The sequence below is a fragment of the Ochotona curzoniae genome, unplaced genomic scaffold (assembly GCF_017591425.1).
Source record: "Ochotona curzoniae isolate NIBS_2020 unplaced genomic scaffold, NIBS_Ocur_1.0 contig_3190, whole genome shotgun sequence".
Classification (NCBI taxonomy): Eukaryota; Metazoa; Chordata; class Mammalia; order Lagomorpha; family Ochotonidae; genus Ochotona; species Ochotona curzoniae.
In genome coordinates, this window is record NW_024465751.1 from 6006806 (window position 1) to 6024616 (window position 17811).

Sequence of the window (17811 nt, forward strand, 5' to 3'; positions counted from 1 at the left end):
AGTGCCCATATGGGATACCAGTGCCCCAAGAAAGATGATTAGCTAGTTAAGACGCTGCTGTGGCTGCAGGAAGCATTTCTTGACAGTAAAGTGGAGACATGTCAATGTGTTTGTATCAGCTGTGGGGTGGGCCTGATGCTCGGAACAAGCTATCCCTAACGATACATAATGAAAGAGCAAAACATACAGCTCGTGAAACGGCAAGACATGACTTGACAGATGCTGCCTCTTGGGTTTGACCACGTGGACATCTTGTTATGGCTTTCTCAGTGTTTCTATCTCTGTTATTCCCTAGGCTGTGTGGTCTTGCTCTAGAGTAAGCCAACATGCTGCTGTGTGGAATATCTGAAGATTGTCTCATTTTTCTTATCTTCCTAGTTGCAAGACACAGAAACTCCTACAGGTTGATTTTGTCCTAAAAGGAAACTTCTAGAAGGGCGCTGCTGAGTGAAGAACTGATACAGACAAGAAGGTCAGGGATGGGACACGCCACAGACAATGCCAAGTTTCGCGAGAACCAGAGACTTGCTATGGCCACTAAAGGGATGTGTGTTGTCCTTGGAACATTCCAGTTCAAAATGCAAAGTCCTGGCTGAGAGCAACTGCCTGCCTGGTGTCCCCTGAGCATGTGCATCACCAAAGGTCAGGGCACTTCTATGGTCTGCCAAGACCACCCACATGTAGTAAGAGGAAATTCCAGAAGGAGGTGAGCCAAGTGGTCACAGTGCTCCCCACAAGGGTGCCTGAGGAACTAAAGCAACTGCCCACCCAGCCTGCCCTGTGGACAGCCCACCTGCCTGGGCTGCAACAGTAGCATTCATAAAATGAGATGACCCTCTCATGTGTATCAGGGGCCTTTCCATCCAGAATGTTCCTGGCAGCACCCATTGGTTTGATCTGGCATTTTCTTATGTAGACACTGACACCTCCGCCCCCACGGTTGCTAATAGAGAAGCAATCTGAGATCTGCCTCTGAAGGGCCCCAGCCGGCAAGAAGTCATTGCACACTCCTGCAGGCTGGCATGGCAGCTTTCCTTGGCTGTCTTCAGATTTACCGTGGAAAAGGCTGCAGTCTTGGTGTCTGGGAGAGAGATTTGTGAGGTGAGGGAAATGACAGCCTGGTTTGTTAGCAAGAGAGACGGGGGTCTGCCAGGTTCCTGGGAAAACAACCGTGGGATCCTGTCTGGCCAGAGTCTAGGTTGGGGTGCGGAGGTGCAAAGATGTGCTGTGTGGTACAGTGGATTTCTTCACACTGCGGTGCTGTGAGACCCTGGAATGTTCCTGCCAATGTCACACTGGGTTCTTTGTGAAACGTTTAAAAAACGTCAGGCTGGGCGTGAGCTGCTGGATCAGAAGTGGACTTTGTAGGCTTGCAGGCTGTCCTTAGCAAGGGAAGGTGACTGGTCGGGAGTCAGCCTGGGCAACCGCACAGAATTAGCTTTGAGTATTCCCTCTCTTTAGTGCCTGTGCTGGGGCAACATTGGCATTTGACTTCATTTGTCTGAGACTTTATTTCTGGTCGGTGAAATGGGCATAATCACAGTGCTCTATTTATATGATCGGCTTGAGGACTCATGGTGTACTTTGTATTTCCAGGAGCATCAAAAACACTTGATAATAAGTCATTGTTATTATTATTACTGTTATGTCCCAGTTAGAAAGGACTTAATATTTACCGTGAGCCAGTTAGGGCTTACCGAGCCATGCTGTGCGTGGCGTCCTGGGGCCTGGAGTACAGAGGCCCGTGTCCCAACACTCAGTATCCAGGTTTCCTGCTTCCCTGCTTTAGGAAATCATCATGGAGCCTGATAAGGCAAATAAAAACAAATGTTGCATCTCAGATGACTTGCGTGCAGTCGTCAACCAAGAAGGAACTCAAGGAAAGGGTGGTTTTTCCAATGGCTTCATCCCGAAATTTTCTAACTGTGGTCATGTAGCCTAATCTTTTATTATTAATTTATTTATTTTTAAAGATTTGTGTATTGATCTGAAAGGCAGAGTTTCAGAAAGAAAGAGAGGGAGACAATGAAAGTTCCTCTATCTAACCACTCACTCCCCAAATGGCTACAGCGGCCAGGGCTAGTCTAGGCCAAAACGAAGAGCCTGGAATTGCATCGGATCTCCCAGATAGGTGGGAGGGTTCCAAGCACTTAGAGCGTCTTGCATTGCTCTCTCACACTCTCTCAGGAAGCCAGGACTGCACAGCAGCTTTGCACAGGCAGCAGATTAATCCACAGTGCCACAGAAAGGGCCCCAGTGCTTCCCTAATATTAACCTTTACTAATCATAGCACACAGAGTCTGTCCTCTGAGCATAAACTAAATGCCAATCTCTGGCCTTGAATTTCAACACACTGCCTTTTTTTTTTAAGCATATTAGTTGAGTCCTTTCCATGTGCCTAGCTGTACAAAGCCTTGAAAACATCACAATACATAAGCAAATAGCTCCAATTTTAATGAGGAATCAACAGAAGGAAATGGGCAATTTCACTGTGGTGTGGCAGACAGTAATTAAAGAAACCCAGCAGATCAGCAATCAGCAAGACCGAGAGTTCAACCACTGCTCAGGTACTGCCTCGCTAGGTGACTGAGTAACCTGCTGACTTGAAATCTCAATACCCTGGATTGCAAAATAAGGAAGTGAGAGAGATCATCTCATTGGAGTATTGTGAAAGAAAATAAAAAGATGATAACCTGGTGAGCGACAAGTGACTGTTAGCAACTATCAAGAAGAAGGGCATGGAAGAGAGGAGTCAGGGAGGGTTCCCAAGAAGAGGAGACACTCAACGTGGGCTGTGGTGGTGAGGGTGCACGAGCATCGTTCAGGCGGAGAGATGAACTGGAGCGGTTCCAAGAGAAGAAAGCGTCTGGCTTCCCAGAGACATTAGGCACTGCCTCAACATAGCATAGCCTCGCTCTGGTGGGGCCGTAAGTAGAGAGGGAGCCACACACACCCATCAGCTTTGTTTTGTTTTAAAATGTATTTGTTGTTTTTATTTGAAACAGAGTTACAGAGAAAATGAGACACAGAGAGAGGTGTTCAATCCACTGGCTGACTTCCTAAATGACTACAACATTCGCAGTTGAGCTGATCTGAAGTCAGAAGCCAGGAACTTCCTTCAGGTCTTCTACATGGGAGCAGGGATCCAAGGCTTTGGGCCGTCCTCCACTGCTTTCCCAGACCATAAGCAGGGAGCTGGATGGGAAGTAAAGCAGCCAGGACATGAATCGGTGCCCACATAGGATGTTGATGCCTCTAGAGAGGCTTAACCTACAAGGCCATGGCACTAGCCTCTGATCGTTACTTTTTGAAGAATGCTTCTGTTACCTCTGAGGACAGAGGTGGGGAGGAGTTAGGTAGAGCTCCAGGCACAAGACGCTCGTGGCAGAAAGGAGAAGATGACTGGCAAGGTGGCTCATGGCAGAGCTGAGAGCTGTTGAAGGTCCAGAATCTGAAAGGGCTGCTGACATCTTAGAAGTGGAGGTGATCTATGCTGGACCGCGTCTTTTTAAATTTAATTTAATTGTACTGTCTTTTTAATATTGTTGGCATAGTTGAAAGGGATGTAGCTCCATCCAGGTCTCCAATCAGGGTGGGAAGGGTCAAGGCATGGAGGAAGGTAGATAGGGCAAATATTTCAACTTCTTTTTCACCTGTGTCTGCAGTGGAGGAAGGGGAAGGGGCCACTTTGCTGTCAAACTGCATTGGCACCAGGGACGGTGGACAGTGATTTGATGTTGCCTTAGAGAGCCCGATGTGGGGAAGAGTGTTCTCAGCATGTTACTGGAGTGGATTTGATAGTTCTGAGACATTACTGGCTTCATTGCACCATGGTTGAGAAAAATCTTTCCAAAGTCTGTTGACTGACCAGATCTACCATAGTGCATCCCCAGGTCCAGGAATGTTTAAAGCTTGGGCAGCAGAGTGGTCCAACCTGTTCTGCTTTCCCTCCTCTGATGAGGCACTCCCCATCCTCTGCTGGCCTACAGAGTTGGCTGTCGTGTCTGCTGTGTGCACCTGTGCATGCTGTCCACTGCACAGGCATCAGAAATTAAGGAGCCCCAACCTGATACATGTACCACACGTGTTGTGATTCTCCATGTGGCCAGAATTTGAGCCCAGCCATCCAGCTGGGGAGTCCCCCAAGAAACCTTACCTGAGGTGACCTCAGACTTGATTCTGGTGTGCGTCAGCCAGTGCAGGGTCAGATTCAGTCTATTGCCTGCACTAGCCAACACCAGCTGCCTGGTGAGTTCCACCCTTAGCCCCAACTCTCATGTGAACTGATAAGTGCTGTGGCCAAGCCCAGCCAGCCCAACCCATCACAGATCTGGTCTTTACACATACAGTGGGTGCCAGGGTGTAGTTGAGGTGACCTCCAATATCCCCTTATTAGGCCCACCATTAGCCCCAGTTTTGCCTCCGTTTTGTGCTACAGCCAAACCTGATCATTCTAGTATCCCGTGTGGCTATTGTGTACACCTTTGGGCGCTACAGCTTCCTTCACTGTGAATCACTTCCAAACCCTGCCCACTCACATGCTGATGGGTGCTATAGATTTGCCCGGGCTGTCCCACTCTCAGCTCTGACTCTCACATTTACCAGTGGGAGCTGGAGCCTAGCAGGGGGGTCCCCAGAGTTCCCCCTCCAAGACTGTCTCCATTCCTGGATCTTGTGCATGCTGGTGGGTGCATCAACCCAGCCTAGGATGACCTACCCACAGTCACAACTGTCACCGGCATGTGTTGCAGCCTCACCCACCTGGACCATGCCTTGTGTCTCCAGTTTCTTGAGAGGCCAGGTAGAGGAGTAGGCTCTTGGTTCAGCCAGACTCCCACATCCCATATTGAAGCATCTGGGTTCATTCCTGTTTGCTGCCTGATCATACAGACCCTGGAAAGCAGCCTTGACAGCTCAAATAGTTGGGCTTACCATCCTTTGGGGAGACCTGAACAGGGCTACTGGCTCCTGGCTCCAGGCTCCAGCTTCTGCAGGCATCTGCAGGAAATGGACCAGTGAATGGAAGCACAGGTTGCCTGCCTCTTGAGAAGCTCCACTATTCCCACAGTCCTCTGCCCACCTCTCTATGCCTTTTCCACTGCAAAGCAGCAAAATTCAGCTCAGGGCAACAAGGTTGTCCCAGGTCATGCAGTTGGCTGGGGCACAGCTGGATTGCTGCTCAGCATGCCTTTGGCTATGACATTAGTTCCTAAACCTGTTTTTTTCCTCTCACCAGTTGATGGAACTTTTAAAACATACAGTCCCTCTGGCCACTCTTAGTGGAGGTGAACTGGATTCTGGGAGTTTCTATTTTACTGAAGACCTCCGGGTCCCTTTAACATCTGGCCTCTTCTGTACGGCCCCCAGGGGCTTAGTGCCACCATCGCTCACTGAGTCCATGTAGAGAACATCTGTTGCTTTGTGGGTACCAGTCTTCTCCTTTTAGAAACAACTCTGCCACTGTGCCATGGGACTGTCAATCATGTGGCCTCAACTCTACCACAGGACCAGGACTGGGAACCCAACGGATCACTTGACCTGCAGATGGTCAAGTGACTCCAGCTGACCAATCGAAATCCTTTCTACGGCTTTTGCCTTGGTGGGAAAGAGGGTATCTCTCACAAGAACACGGGTTAGCCTGTGGCTCCCAGCTACCCTCTTTGCCTCAGCCAGCTGGCCAGTCCTGATGGAGAGGAAGCTGAAGAATGAATGCTGAAGCTTTTTTTTTTTTAAGTCCTTTCTTTTTTAATTTGTAAAAGCTAATATGTTAGGGTATGTTTTTTTGCTTTTACCTATTTCAGCTGAATGTTGGTCCCTTGTAACCTAAAGGTCCCTGACCCATAGACTCCCTAAAGTTGGTTCTGGTTCTTCGCTGGAGTGGATTACACCAGAGGGGAAGAGATTTGGTCTGGGTTGGGGATCCAGCACAGGACTGAATGGAATAAGAAAGATTAACTCGAAACTTAAACATCTAGAACAAACACTTTCTTCTCTTTGTTCATCTGTTCATACCCTCATGCATTTTGTGCACTGGCCATTGTGCAAATGATGAAAGAGAAAGATACAGTCTTGCCTTCAAGGAGTTTAGCAAGGGAGAAGAATCAACCAGGTTATTTCCACACAGGTAGACATGCCTTGTGATTGAGAAAGAGTTGAGGCTTCTGAAGTCTAGAGGGGGAGCCTGGGCCTGCCTGTGCTGTGGCTGCCTGCAAGGAATGCTACTGAGGCCAGGCTGTGTTTGGCAGTTTGCTCTTGCTCCTCCTGGCTCTGTCAAAGCCCACGCACAGCCGAGTACTGCAGGCACTGCACACAGTCAGAGGCTCCCCAAGTTGCCTCCATCAGCTGCCCCATGCCTCTTTCTCTTCTATATTCAGTCGCCCTACTTTCAACTCTGTGTCTTATTGAACAAAAGGTAGAAAATCAGAATCAGTCAGACCAATGCAACCAAGTAAAAGCTCTTGCTTTCACTTGATGTAACCTATGCAGTATTGATTTTTTCCATACAACCTGCCTAGAAAGCTGGTCTAGGAATCCTTCTGTTTCTCCTTGTACTTATCTTTTATGCCCACTGCACTGTCAAAATGGCTCTATCTCACCCATTCTTCAAAGAATGATCGAGTTAGACTGTGCATTTAGATTCATGGCTGTGAGGATTCATTGTTGAGAGAATATGTGGAGGCTTCATTCCTCAAGGAGTTGACCTAACAGGTGGAGCAAGTGCTTTCCTTCAAGCATGCCATTGGAATCTTGTCCCCTGGTTGGTCAGAGGATAATTGCAGGTGAGCTGTGACAGATGAGTACAGGCAGGCTAGACCTGTGCACTGCCATGTTGGTAGATTAGGAGGTGGTGGCTGAAGCATACTCTGAAGATGACAAAGTATCTAAAAAAGCTCATGTAATGTGGAGATGGCTTTGGACTTCAGCAGGTACCAGTAACCCTTGAAAGGTACAGGCAAATAAGGGCACAGTCATGGCTGTGTTCTTGGACGGTCACTAGGGTTACAGTGGTAAAGCTTTATCAAGCACTCCAGGACTTGTTAAAAACACTTCTGGGTCCATTTCTGGAGATTTCATTTCTTACTGTGGATGCAACTGGAGCAAAGTCATGGTGATGTTAATTTTGCTGACTCTGTAGCCACAGGCTCGGAGCTCCTGGAGAGGATATTTCAGAATGATTGTGTATTAGGGGAACTCCAGTCATCTAGCTGCATTGTTAGGGCACTGGTTCCAGGGCTTCCCCCTCTATATCAGAATCTGAGGATGTGGCAGGTGTGGGATAGCCATTGAAGCCACCGCTTGGGCTGCTTGTACTCCGCATCGGAACGCTGGCTCAAGGCCTGGCTAGCATGGCCGGGAAGGTGGCAGATGATGCCAAGTGCTTGTGAGGGACCTGGGGGTGGCTCTTGCTCTGTCTTCGGCCTGGCCCGGATCTGACTGTTGTGGGGTTGGAGATAGACGCGCATTTGGAGAGTTTACCAGTGAGTGGGAAATCTCTCTCTCTGTGTGCCTCGCTGTCTTTGCAAGTCTCTTTCTATCTTTCTACTTTTCAAATAAATAAATATTTTTAAAATAAAAAGCCTAAATTCTCTGGAAGTCCATCTTCCTTATACCAAAGAAAAGAACTTACATAGTCTATGCAGATCCTCCTGCATACATTAAATCACCCCAAGACCACTTATGCCACCTAACTCAATGTCCATGTTGTGAATATAACTATGATGCTTATTGATCTCTATCTGTACTTTTTAAGGGTATTTCTGTTGTTACATTTTCTTTTTCTTCCCCCTGGTCTTCTTTCTCTCTTCTCTCTCTCTCTCTCTCTCTCTCTCTCTCTCTCTCTTTTAACGTGTTCTATCCATGGCTGTCTGGGTCCAAAACTGTTACAGATAATGAACTGGATGATGGACATGAGAGAGAGGGTCCTGCAGGGGTGAGGCTGTCATTCAGATGGGGAGGAGGTGTGACCCTGAACTCTCCTCCTGCTGGGTCCAATGGTCCCTCACCCGCTGACACCTTAACACAGTTTTCATCAAGATGCCCCCCTTGCTCCTGGTGCATCAGGACTCCTCTGATGATGTCTTCTTCTGTGTGTCTTTCACCCTTTCCTGGGTTCCATCTGGTCTCCATCTTCTGTTGAAGAAAAGGGGCGGCAGATGCTGCAGTGAGCAGAGCCAGAGTGCCCCTCAGTTTGGTACCTAACTGCCTGTTTTCTAGGTCCTTCTCTGGTCTGTAAGAGCCTCAGGGTCAAGCTGCTATTGGTCTCCTCTTCCTCCGTACTGCTGCCCACCTCCAGTGCAGTGTGGGCACACAGTGGCTGCTCTCCGCGTGCTATGAGTCAGTGGACAATTCCTCCTGTCCCCATTAGTCAGCTTTGTGAACCAGGCAGATTTACTTTCTGAACATCTAATATCTTCATTGGTAAAATGGCACTAGAAATAGAAATTGCCTCCTAAACAGTGCTTTGGGGGGATGAGATAAGTGATTGGCACGTAGTAAACATTAACTACTATCATTGTTGTTTTATGGAGGGTAATTGCATGACTTTGGGCCAATTATTTAGCTGGTCTAAACCTCAGTATTGTCCCAGTCAACAATCATTGTCCAGCTAGACGTTGGCAGGGTTCAGTGAGATTTTTTGGGAGGGTGGGTGGGCAGGAAGTACCAGAGTACTTCAGAAAGTTCATGGAGACACAGGGTTAAAAGACAGGGCAGCTTCCCCCCCCCCCCAACTTTTGAAGTGGCCTTGTAGGTGGAGTCTAATGATTAATTCCCTCTCCCTTGGGGCTCTCCTGGCCCACCCTTATAGCCTTTTGGCTATTCCAGGGTGTCTTACCCCATAATGGGCTGACAGGATGACAATGGGAACAAAGTGTGGTGGGATTGTGGTGGAGCCCCCAGGCATTGTTTGGAAACAAAGAACATTCCTTTCAACTTCTGAGAGATCTATATCCCATTAACACTTGTTCCCCTCACTGCTGGTTTCCGGAAGAGCTAAGGATAGACTAGTGTTGGGTGAAATAAAATGAAAAGTGAAATCAGCTCAAATGAGCTTGACAAAGCCAGTGTTATTGGGTCTTTCCTCCATCTTTCCAGTTTGCCCAAGTTCTTCCCAAAGGAGCAAACTGAAAGACAGTAGCTAAAGCTTCGAAATGTGGCCCCTGGTTAGCTTTCTGCTTCAGAATACGCCCTTGTTCCTGTCCTGTTGGTTTTGTTTCTAGATCCTTCTTTGAAAGAGGCCTCTAACACGAAAAGAAAAACCCTTTATAAAGCTGTCTAGTAGGGAATTTTTAGATGAAGGTGGATGGACACCTTTTATCATTTTCTAGCTTCAGTATCATTTATGGTAGGGAACCAGTGCTTCCTGTGCACTTAGCATGTACATGAAAAACTCATTATCTACTGATGTAATTGTATGTTATTGCAAAGAAACCACAGAGAACTCCGGAATGCAATGTTTTTGTCCTCTTCCCAAAGCTTCAGCCTATTTGTCTTAAAGAACATAAAAACACTCAACTCGCATGCTCATACTGTTGGGCTGAAATTGTGACGGCTTTGTCCATTTTAAAACTTGATTGGTTTTATAATGCCCATCGTTGTGGCTTCCAAATGCAGCTGTAAAGTAATGTTTCCTTCCTCTTTCTTCATCACATCTCTAAACAGAACCATCCCAGGAATCCCCTAGGGCAGTGGAGTCTGTGGGCATGACGGAAGACACCATCAAAATTAACTTATGATTTTTTCTTGTGTATTCCTTTCTAAATGGTAAGCGCTCCCCTTCCATCCCAGATCTCGACTATTATCTACAAACTAAATTGCACAATGCTGGAGACCTCTGGGACTGTTTGGATCGAGTCCGAGGGTGGATTTGTATTGTGTTCAAGAGCGGGCTGACTTTCTGGAATGAAGTGGGCATGTGTCCAGTTTTCAGACGATTCCCTGGCTGTGTGAAGCTGAGGTACCTTAAGAAGGGACTGGAATGGCTCCCTTCCATTCGCACAGCCAGCCTCTGCATCCTCCGTTCTTTCCTGATCCTTGGGCACGAGGAGTTGTTTTCCTAGCAGGGAACACTCTCAGGCTGAGGGCTTGCCCGGACTTAGTGATTCTAAGGAACACCTTCCTGGTTCCCAAGTGAGTCATCCCAGGGCCGCACTCCAGCCCTGGGCCACAAAGGGGCACACAGTGCAATGTTTAAGAGCGCCCCCGCTTTAGAAGGGCTTTGAACTCCTCAGCTTCTGTGGATTGGCCCTCCCTTTGAATTTGGGACATAGGGGGCGGGACAGTTTGAAGTTACGTATTTAGGACCCAAAAGAAGGCTTCCAGACAAGACTTTAAAGCCTTGAATAAATTATGCTAGGGGGTCAAAGACAGTAATTATTTATTGATTTATGGGTGATGTGAATTAAAATCTCAAAGACTGTTCAGGGAACTGAAGAGGTACCGAGATGGTGAGGCAATTAGAAGAGCGATGGTAACTCTTATTTTCCTCTGCAGTTAATGTAGTATCTGGTTTGAGCCACAGCTTTCCCGAGGCTTCTAATTAACAACACATAGATTTAGAAATGTCTTTTCATGGACTAATGATGAGCATGTGTCATGAGTGTGTGAAAGTGGTTCTAAGCAGAGTGTGCAGTTTCTAGAACAATGACTCATCTGACAGTGGCTAAGCACGTTCTGGTGTAGGATCTGAACGGTAGTATTTGCAAACTCTCCTCTTCCAGGAAGGAGTGACCAGAGGCAAATGACTCAGGTGGGAGTGAGGAGGTGGGTTCTTCACTGGGGAAAGTCAGATAATTATGACCCAAAGAAATTAGATGGGAAAGCTGGTCAAGCCTGAAGGTTAAAAACTTAAAGTAATGCATAATTCACTGGACTGACTCCTGTCTCTTGGAGTGGCCAGTTTGCTCCCACTTGCTTGTCTGAGAAGCACGTTGAGGTGCAGAGCCTCAGATTGTATCCCTGCTAAACTCTTTCTCATTTGTGGACTTTGCATAGGAACAAGAGTTAGTTCCTGGGCCTCCGGCTGCCCTGCCACGTGTGTGTCAGTTTCAGACATGAACATCTCCCATGGGGTTGCTGTAGTTACAATTAAAACACTTTGAAGAGTGCCTGGGAGGTAGAGAGTTTATTGTTATCCTTGAGGCTCCAAATCGGGAGCCTTCCTGATTTCAGCACTTCAGACCCAAGATGCTCCAAGAATTTAGAGGGAAGGGTTAAATGCTTTTAACAGATGTGGGTGGGGAGGGCTTGGGTTTCTGCTTCTTGCTATCAGGGTAGCCACAGATAAGTTATATAACCCTCTGAACTTTTCTATTTCCTTGTTAGTAAAACGGGGCTAACAGGACTATTGCTCTGGGGGCTCCTCTAAGGCTCAGGTGACAGATAACCCCTGCCAAGGGCCTGGCATCTGGGAACTGCCGCATACAGCAAATGGTGGCTCCTCACCCCTCGGGTCTGGCTGGAGTTCCTTCAGGTTCTAGCAGCAACTCTGTGCACTTCACTGCTATCTTTAACCCCCTGTGTGTCTTCTTTCCCTACCTTTAACCTTCTCACCAGCCTCCTTTTCTCAACAGCTCTGGCTCTTATCATCACATTGGGAAACAGCTTATAATCCTGAGCACTTAAAAGATCTTAAAGCCCCCAGACCCACTTCACCAAGGAAAACTCTTAGGATCTCTATCTTGGTAAGCACTTCCTCTTCAGGTCAGAACTGCTGCTTTGTGATTGATGAGCGGGAGACAGGTGAAAGCGAAGGAAAGAAACGAGACACCTCACGACTTGAGATTTGGCTCAATTATATATTTGCCAGGTATTTTATTTTTTTCTAAAAACAATAGAAAAAAATCAACTTTAAAAAGGAAAATGTACTTAAATAAAAAAATTGTGGTTTATAATACATGGCTTGAAATCTTGTATAACTGCTATAAACGTTTTATTAAAGTTATTTACATTTAATGGCCATATGTACACAGGAGAGTTGGGTAAACTTTTAGAATTTTTTTTTAAAAACAATTCTTTAAATACAAATCTGTTAAAAGGAACAAAACAAAAAAAGATGGCAAGCATAAAAAAATGTTCTTTTATGCCCAAAGTCCCATTTGAGGCAGTTAACATTATGGCTAAACCTTACAGTCCAAAGACCCAGCCGAGGTTGTGAGGTTGCAGTTTGACCATGCATTTGAAATAAGTTCATACAGAATGAAGTTCTGAAGTTCTGTCAGAAGGAACCTTTTTCCTTATTCCCCCCTCCCCAGGAACAAATAAGAATTCATGTGCCATTCCATCCAGCTCCTCCCTCTTACAGGTCGGCTTATGCACAAGAGTTCCGTAGCTGCTCAAGTTTGTGTTTCAACTGTTCTCGCCGTTTCCGTAACAAATCCCTTTCCGAAAGCAGCTTTTGCTCCTCTGCTTGGACCGACAGGATGTACGCGGTGGCTTTTTTAAGGATCACCACCTTGGGGGCCTTTTCGTTGTTCTCCAACTCCGGAATCTGGTCACGCAGGGCGAAAAAGCTCCTTTTCAGCTCGTTTCTCCTCTGGCGTTCCAGGACGTTGTGTGTCCGCCTCTTGTCGTTCTCCTCGGTGTCGGAGGACCTGGGGCTGGCGCATCTGCGGTTGTTGCTGATTTGCTTCAGGACGCGGCCACTGTCCAACTTGGCCCGCTTGGCAGCGGGGTAGTCCTTCCTAGTGGACGGGGGCGCCGCGTAATTGTGCTGATGCGTGGAGACGTGGCACCTCTTGAGGACCAGCGGGCTGTGTGGAGGTCTGCTGTGGCCCCCGGTGTTAGGTGACCCTGACTCTGACCTTTTGGTGGGGGGCTGCCTCTTTTCCACCGAAACGACGTCAATTTCTTCCTCATCCTCTTGTTCTTCCTCTTTAAGAAAGGAAACAGGAATCACTGGTTAGCAATGTTTCCCAAGGATCAATGAATGACCCGATGGCCTGGTTCGCTGAACGCTATGCAAATAGCAGGCACTGGAATGCTGGAGGCCACAGGCCCTGCCCCCACCCCCAAAACCCACACAGCTCACTGCTCCTTCACTCCCCAGCAAGGCTTCAATGGGAGGACAATGACAGCTGGGTTGTGGTACAGACAAGAAAATTACAATTCGCCAGTACATTACATTGATGCCAATTCTTACCTAAGACTTAATGAGGCTTTGGACACACCCAGAGTCAAGCACTTTCCCAAGCACCTCCTATTTTTAAGGGACTTTACCAAGAACCCTTCAGGTGCTGTGTGCATGATAGCAACTCCCCATTTTACTGGAAGTGGGGGGGAAAAAAAAACAACTTCCAACTTTGCCAACAAGTCCTGGGGGATGGGCAAAGGGTTGGGGGAAGGTCTGGTTTTGGCAAGCCTTTGAAGTGTTCAGAATAGACACTTCTACTGGCTCCCAGCTCTCTGGCAGCAGGCTGGCCTGCCTCCCCTCATTCTTGCAGGGCCTGCAGCCCACTAAACTTCAACCACTTCTCAGGACCTAAGGAAGGCAGAGAGGCAATTCATTCACTCCTGGAGTTCTAAGCTCCTTCAAACGCCCCTCCTCCCCAACCCCAGGCAATTAGAATGCTTAAGAGAGCTAAGAAGTGGAGGGAGTTGCAAGATAAGCCAGGAGATTTAGAATCCCAGATGAAATTCCTGAGGGGTGGGAGAGAAAGGAGGGGGCAGACAACTAGGGCGGAGAGTGCCCAGGGCTGGAAAGCCGGGCATACTAAAAGCCCAGGGTTCCGGAGGTCACTGGCACCTGAAGGCCCATTTCCTCCATTTTTCCTTCCAGATACTTAACAGGGAGAATGGGCTACAGCGTCCACTTGGATTCGCCGCCGGCGTGAACAGACTGACATGCACCCACCCAACCTCCTGCTCCTTGACAAGGCCCGGAGGGGCCTCTAGCTTACCGGAGTCGCTGCTGGTGGTGGGTGGTGTTTCCTCATGGAGCACCAGGTGCTCGGGGCTGGCCCGTGGGGAGGACTCAGTGGAGGAGAGCAGAGAGTCCGAGGACGGGGAGAAGGCGCCGGAGTCCGGCGACGTGCAGGGCTTGGGAGAGCTGCTGTCGTTGAGCGGGTAGGGGAAGACCACCGAGGGGTCGATGCACTCGGAGACGGCGGCGCTCAGGTCCTGCAGGTAGAGGCTAGAGGTGGAGCAGCCGCCGGGGCCGCGGGCAGGGTTGGGGCTGCTGTTGTCCTTGCGCGCAGCCTGGTAGGAGGCGAGCTTCTCCGAGACGAGCTTGGCAGCGGCCGAGAAGCCGCTCCACATGCAGTCCTGGATGATGATGTTCTTGATGAAGGTTTCGTCGTCCGGGTCGCAGATGAAACTCTGGTTCACCATGTCGCCCCCCAGCAGTTCGGTCACCATCTCCAGCTGGTCGGCGGTGGAGAAGCTGCCACCGCCGCCGCCGTCGTCGTCTCCCCGTGGGGAGAAGGATGTGACAGCAACATAGGATGGCGAGCAGAGGCCGGAGCGGCGGCTCGGGGATCGTGGCGGGGTGGGCAGCAGCTCGAATTTCTTCCAGATATCCTCGCTGGGCGCCGGCGGCTGCAGCTCGCTCTGCTGTTGATGCTGGTAGAAGTTCTCTTCTTCATCGCAGTAGAAATAAGGCTGCACAGAATCGTAGTCCAGGTCATAGTTCCTGTTGGTGGCGAAGCTGACGTTGAGTGGCATCCTGACGGCAGCCTGCTGTGGGGGTACACAAGGGGTCAGCCTTGAGTTAGGGTCTCGTCGGAACCCGAAACCCGCGAGCCAGCAACGTACATACATACATAGTAAAGCCCCGACCACTCCCCTTCCTGCGCTACCCCTTCCCCCACCAAGGGGCCGGGCAGAGGGGACCCCCCCAAGGAAATAAATAGTAATATCTTTAAAAAAGATATCCTTTCACCTACACCTTCCGGTGACCCCCTAGGATCTCAATTCGCACCTGGTGCGCCAGCTGCACGGTGCCCGCCGAGATTCCCCGCCCCCGGGAGTCCTAAGGGCGAAGCGCGCCTCCCAGAAATCGAAAATCGGCCTTGGCCTCCTTAAGAGCCGGCGGTAGGGAATACGTTCTGCCAACCGAAGGCGCAAAATTTTGCGCCACCTGAAGGAGAAAGCGAGCGGCGCCCAGCGCGAGCGGTGGCAGCCTCCTCCCGCCCGGGGCCCCACTGCGCCGCCGCGCCCGTTCCCACTCGAGCCCTTGACGCGCCCCTACCCCTCCGGCGCCACCGCCCCTCCCGGCCCCTCGCCGCCGCCTCCATCCCCACCCCCTGCCCGTCCCCCTTCCTCCCTTTGCCGGCTTTTCTTCTTTCCTCTAGCCTGCTGCGGTGGCGAGCCCAGCAGCGGGCTTTAACACCCCCTTCCAATAAAGAAAAAGGGGTTGTCAAATGTTAAACAGGGGCACCTCCCTTTCTCCCCCTCCGAACAGCCGCGCAACTGCGCCACAGAGCCCAGAGCCTCTGCGCCCCGAGCCCGGCGTCTGCGCCTCCCCGCGACGGTAGCAGCTGTTCCCAGAGCAGCCCCGGCTTCGCGCCGTCTCCCCATCTCCTCCCCACCTTTCCCCCCAGCATCTCAGGGGCACAGGGTACCCGCGGGCTACGGTGGCGGAGCACACAAGGCGGGGTGCAGAGAACTGTCCTGGTTCCCCCGCCCCAAGTCGACCATTCCAGGAAAATCGGACACATCCCTGCTCTGGCCTCCCCTCTCCCTTCCCCGCGCCTGCTTAACACCAAGTTCTAACACTTAGAAGATACCACGCTTTCCCATTTTACTATGAGAATTCTTATTATTTTTTTTTTTTAGAATCAACTTTTCTTAAAAAGAGCAGGGGCGAGTTGGATTCGCCGCAGGGATCGACGGGCAGGACGCGCCGCAGTATTTGTCTCCGGCTGTCACAAATGCGCAAAGCACAAATTTAAATGTCCTCCCGGACACAGGGGGAAAAAAGTCAGTGGTGCCGGGGTTCTCCTGCTCGGGCAATCTGTAGTCCACAGTCCAGAGAGCTCGGGATGCACAGGGCTTTTTTTCTGCCCACGCCAAGCTGAGATTCCTGCCCTCACCCCCCTAAAAAGCCCCCAAAGCAATTCATGTCATAAAGCAGGAATGTCCTAGCGCCCGGGCTAGCGTCCGGCAGCACTGGCGCAAAGGCAGAGCCCCCCAAAGCTAGTTTCCAGAATGCGCCCCTGTCCCTCTGCCGGCCACTCGCCCTTGACAAGTCACTGTATCCCCGGATCCGGCCCGATCTGCTGTGATCACCTAGAGAGAAGTGTCACCAGCACAGAATAGGAATAAAGGCAGCACCCCCCACTCCACCCCAATTTAGGTACTCGACTAGCGACAGGGTCAAAACGGTGCCGAAAAGAGCAAATCGAACAGATCCGAGAGCTTACCGGGTGTTCGGAGACCCGGCCGGAATCTTGCTCCCGAACCGCGGGGAGAACCACCTCTCAGAGGAACGGTCCGCGGAAAGGGTCCCCCGCTGGCGGAGCAGCCACCCCGGGTCCGTCCGCCGTAGGTCCTAGTGCAAAGTGACCGTCTGCCGCAGTGGCCCAAGTTCCGCTGACTTGGCGAGGGCTCGCGGGGAGGGGGGTCGCGGGTGGGTGGTGGTCGCCGGAGCGGTTGGGGTACTGGCCGAAGGCGAAGCTCCCTCTCGCTCCGGATCTCCCTTCTCCCCTCGGCCCAGCGCTGGCTGTTCTACTCTGCCGGGCCCGCCCGCTCGCTCCCTCTGCCTCTCGCAGAAATTACTACAGCGAGTCAGATAAAGCCCAGAAAAGCGGCTTTTATACTGCACCAAAGGAGCCCTCCCCTTAGTTCTTTTTCCCGCCAAGCCTAGGAGGAGCCCTGCCCTTCGCGAGGAGGAGGAGAACAGAGGCCGCTGGAGGAGAACGGGGCGCGGCTGCCAGAGCGCAGCTCGGAGCAGCTCGGAGCGCAGCTCGGGGGTCCTCCTTGGCGCAGACCCTTGCATTATAAAGGGCCGGTGGGCGGGGATTTGCTGGAGGGAATTTTTTTTTCATGCTCCCCCCTCCCCTCCGCTTTGGGAGCCCGGGAGGGGGGCACTGGTGGGGAAGTGAGGGAAGGGGGAGGAGATTTGGTGGTTGCAGCCCTCGGATGTAAACAGTGCTACCCTGCCGCACGCCCACTCTCCTACGCTCTCGGCAGTATCTGATCAAGTGCGCCTCTGCCCTTCGTGTTTACAGCAGCGCGGGGGAGCAGCTGCCCTGTGCGCAGCCGATACAGCGCGTACCCTCGGCCTCGCCAGGCACGTCCCGGGCTGCCGAGCGCCTCTCCAAGGCTGGGCAGAGTTGGAAAAATCAGTAGCGTGCAGTGTGAGGATATTTACGTATGCGCTTAGAGTGCAGAGTGGTAGTTATAGTGGGGATAAACGTTAGCGTTGCGGGGAGGTAAATAATGCCCGGAATTATTAAAATAGCTCAGCAACACTGCCACGTATACTTGGAGAGCGCGTTATGGATAGACACCCAGTGCATGTATTGGGGGTGTGTAATGCATTATGCATTACGTGTGCACAGCTCTCTGGATTAAGCGCCCTCCACCGAGAACGAGTGCCCAATTTGCTGCCAAAGCAGCAGATACGGCCCCACCCCCCTTCCCATAGACTTCCACGGGGGTGGAGGGGTGGGGAGGCACTTTCCTTCTCCCCTCTCCTCGGCGCCCCCCACCCCCAGGTCTCACTCCTCTGGGGGATCTCTGCGTTTTCAGGGTAGGAGTGCGGTGCTGGCGAGTGCGCGCTGCGGCCCGTCTTCCCGTCCGCTCCTTGCCGCTGTCACCCCTACGCCTCGCCAGGTTTCGGGGGAGACTAGGCTCCGTGCGCCCCGTGGCGCC

General features: G+C 50.8%; 1 protein-coding gene across 5 annotated transcripts; it reads right to left on the bottom strand.

The window, feature by feature from the left end:
• Nucleotides 1–11796: 11796 nt before the first annotated feature.
• On the bottom strand, nucleotides 11797–16881 carry MYC (MYC proto-oncogene, bHLH transcription factor). Of its 5 annotated transcripts, none has more exons than XM_040979306.1 (3): nucleotides 16359–16881; nucleotides 13896–14670; nucleotides 11797–12870 (listed from the first exon to the last, which is right to left on the bottom strand). In XM_040979306.1, the coding sequence occupies exons 2-3, from the start codon at nucleotides 14656–14658 to the stop codon at nucleotides 12308–12310; spliced, it is 1326 nt and encodes a 441-aa protein (XP_040835240.1). In that variant the 5' UTR covers nucleotides 14659–14670; nucleotides 16359–16881; the 3' UTR covers nucleotides 11797–12307. The 5 variants fall into 5 exon arrangements, with proteins under 5 accessions (XP_040835240.1, XP_040835238.1, XP_040835241.1 ...); XM_040979304.1 differs by having other exon boundaries at nucleotides 13896–14673; nucleotides 16359–16880; XM_040979307.1 differs by lacking the exon at nucleotides 16359–16881 and adding an exon at nucleotides 14915–15148 and having other exon boundaries at nucleotides 13896–14673.
• Nucleotides 16882–17811: the final 930 nt, after the last annotated feature.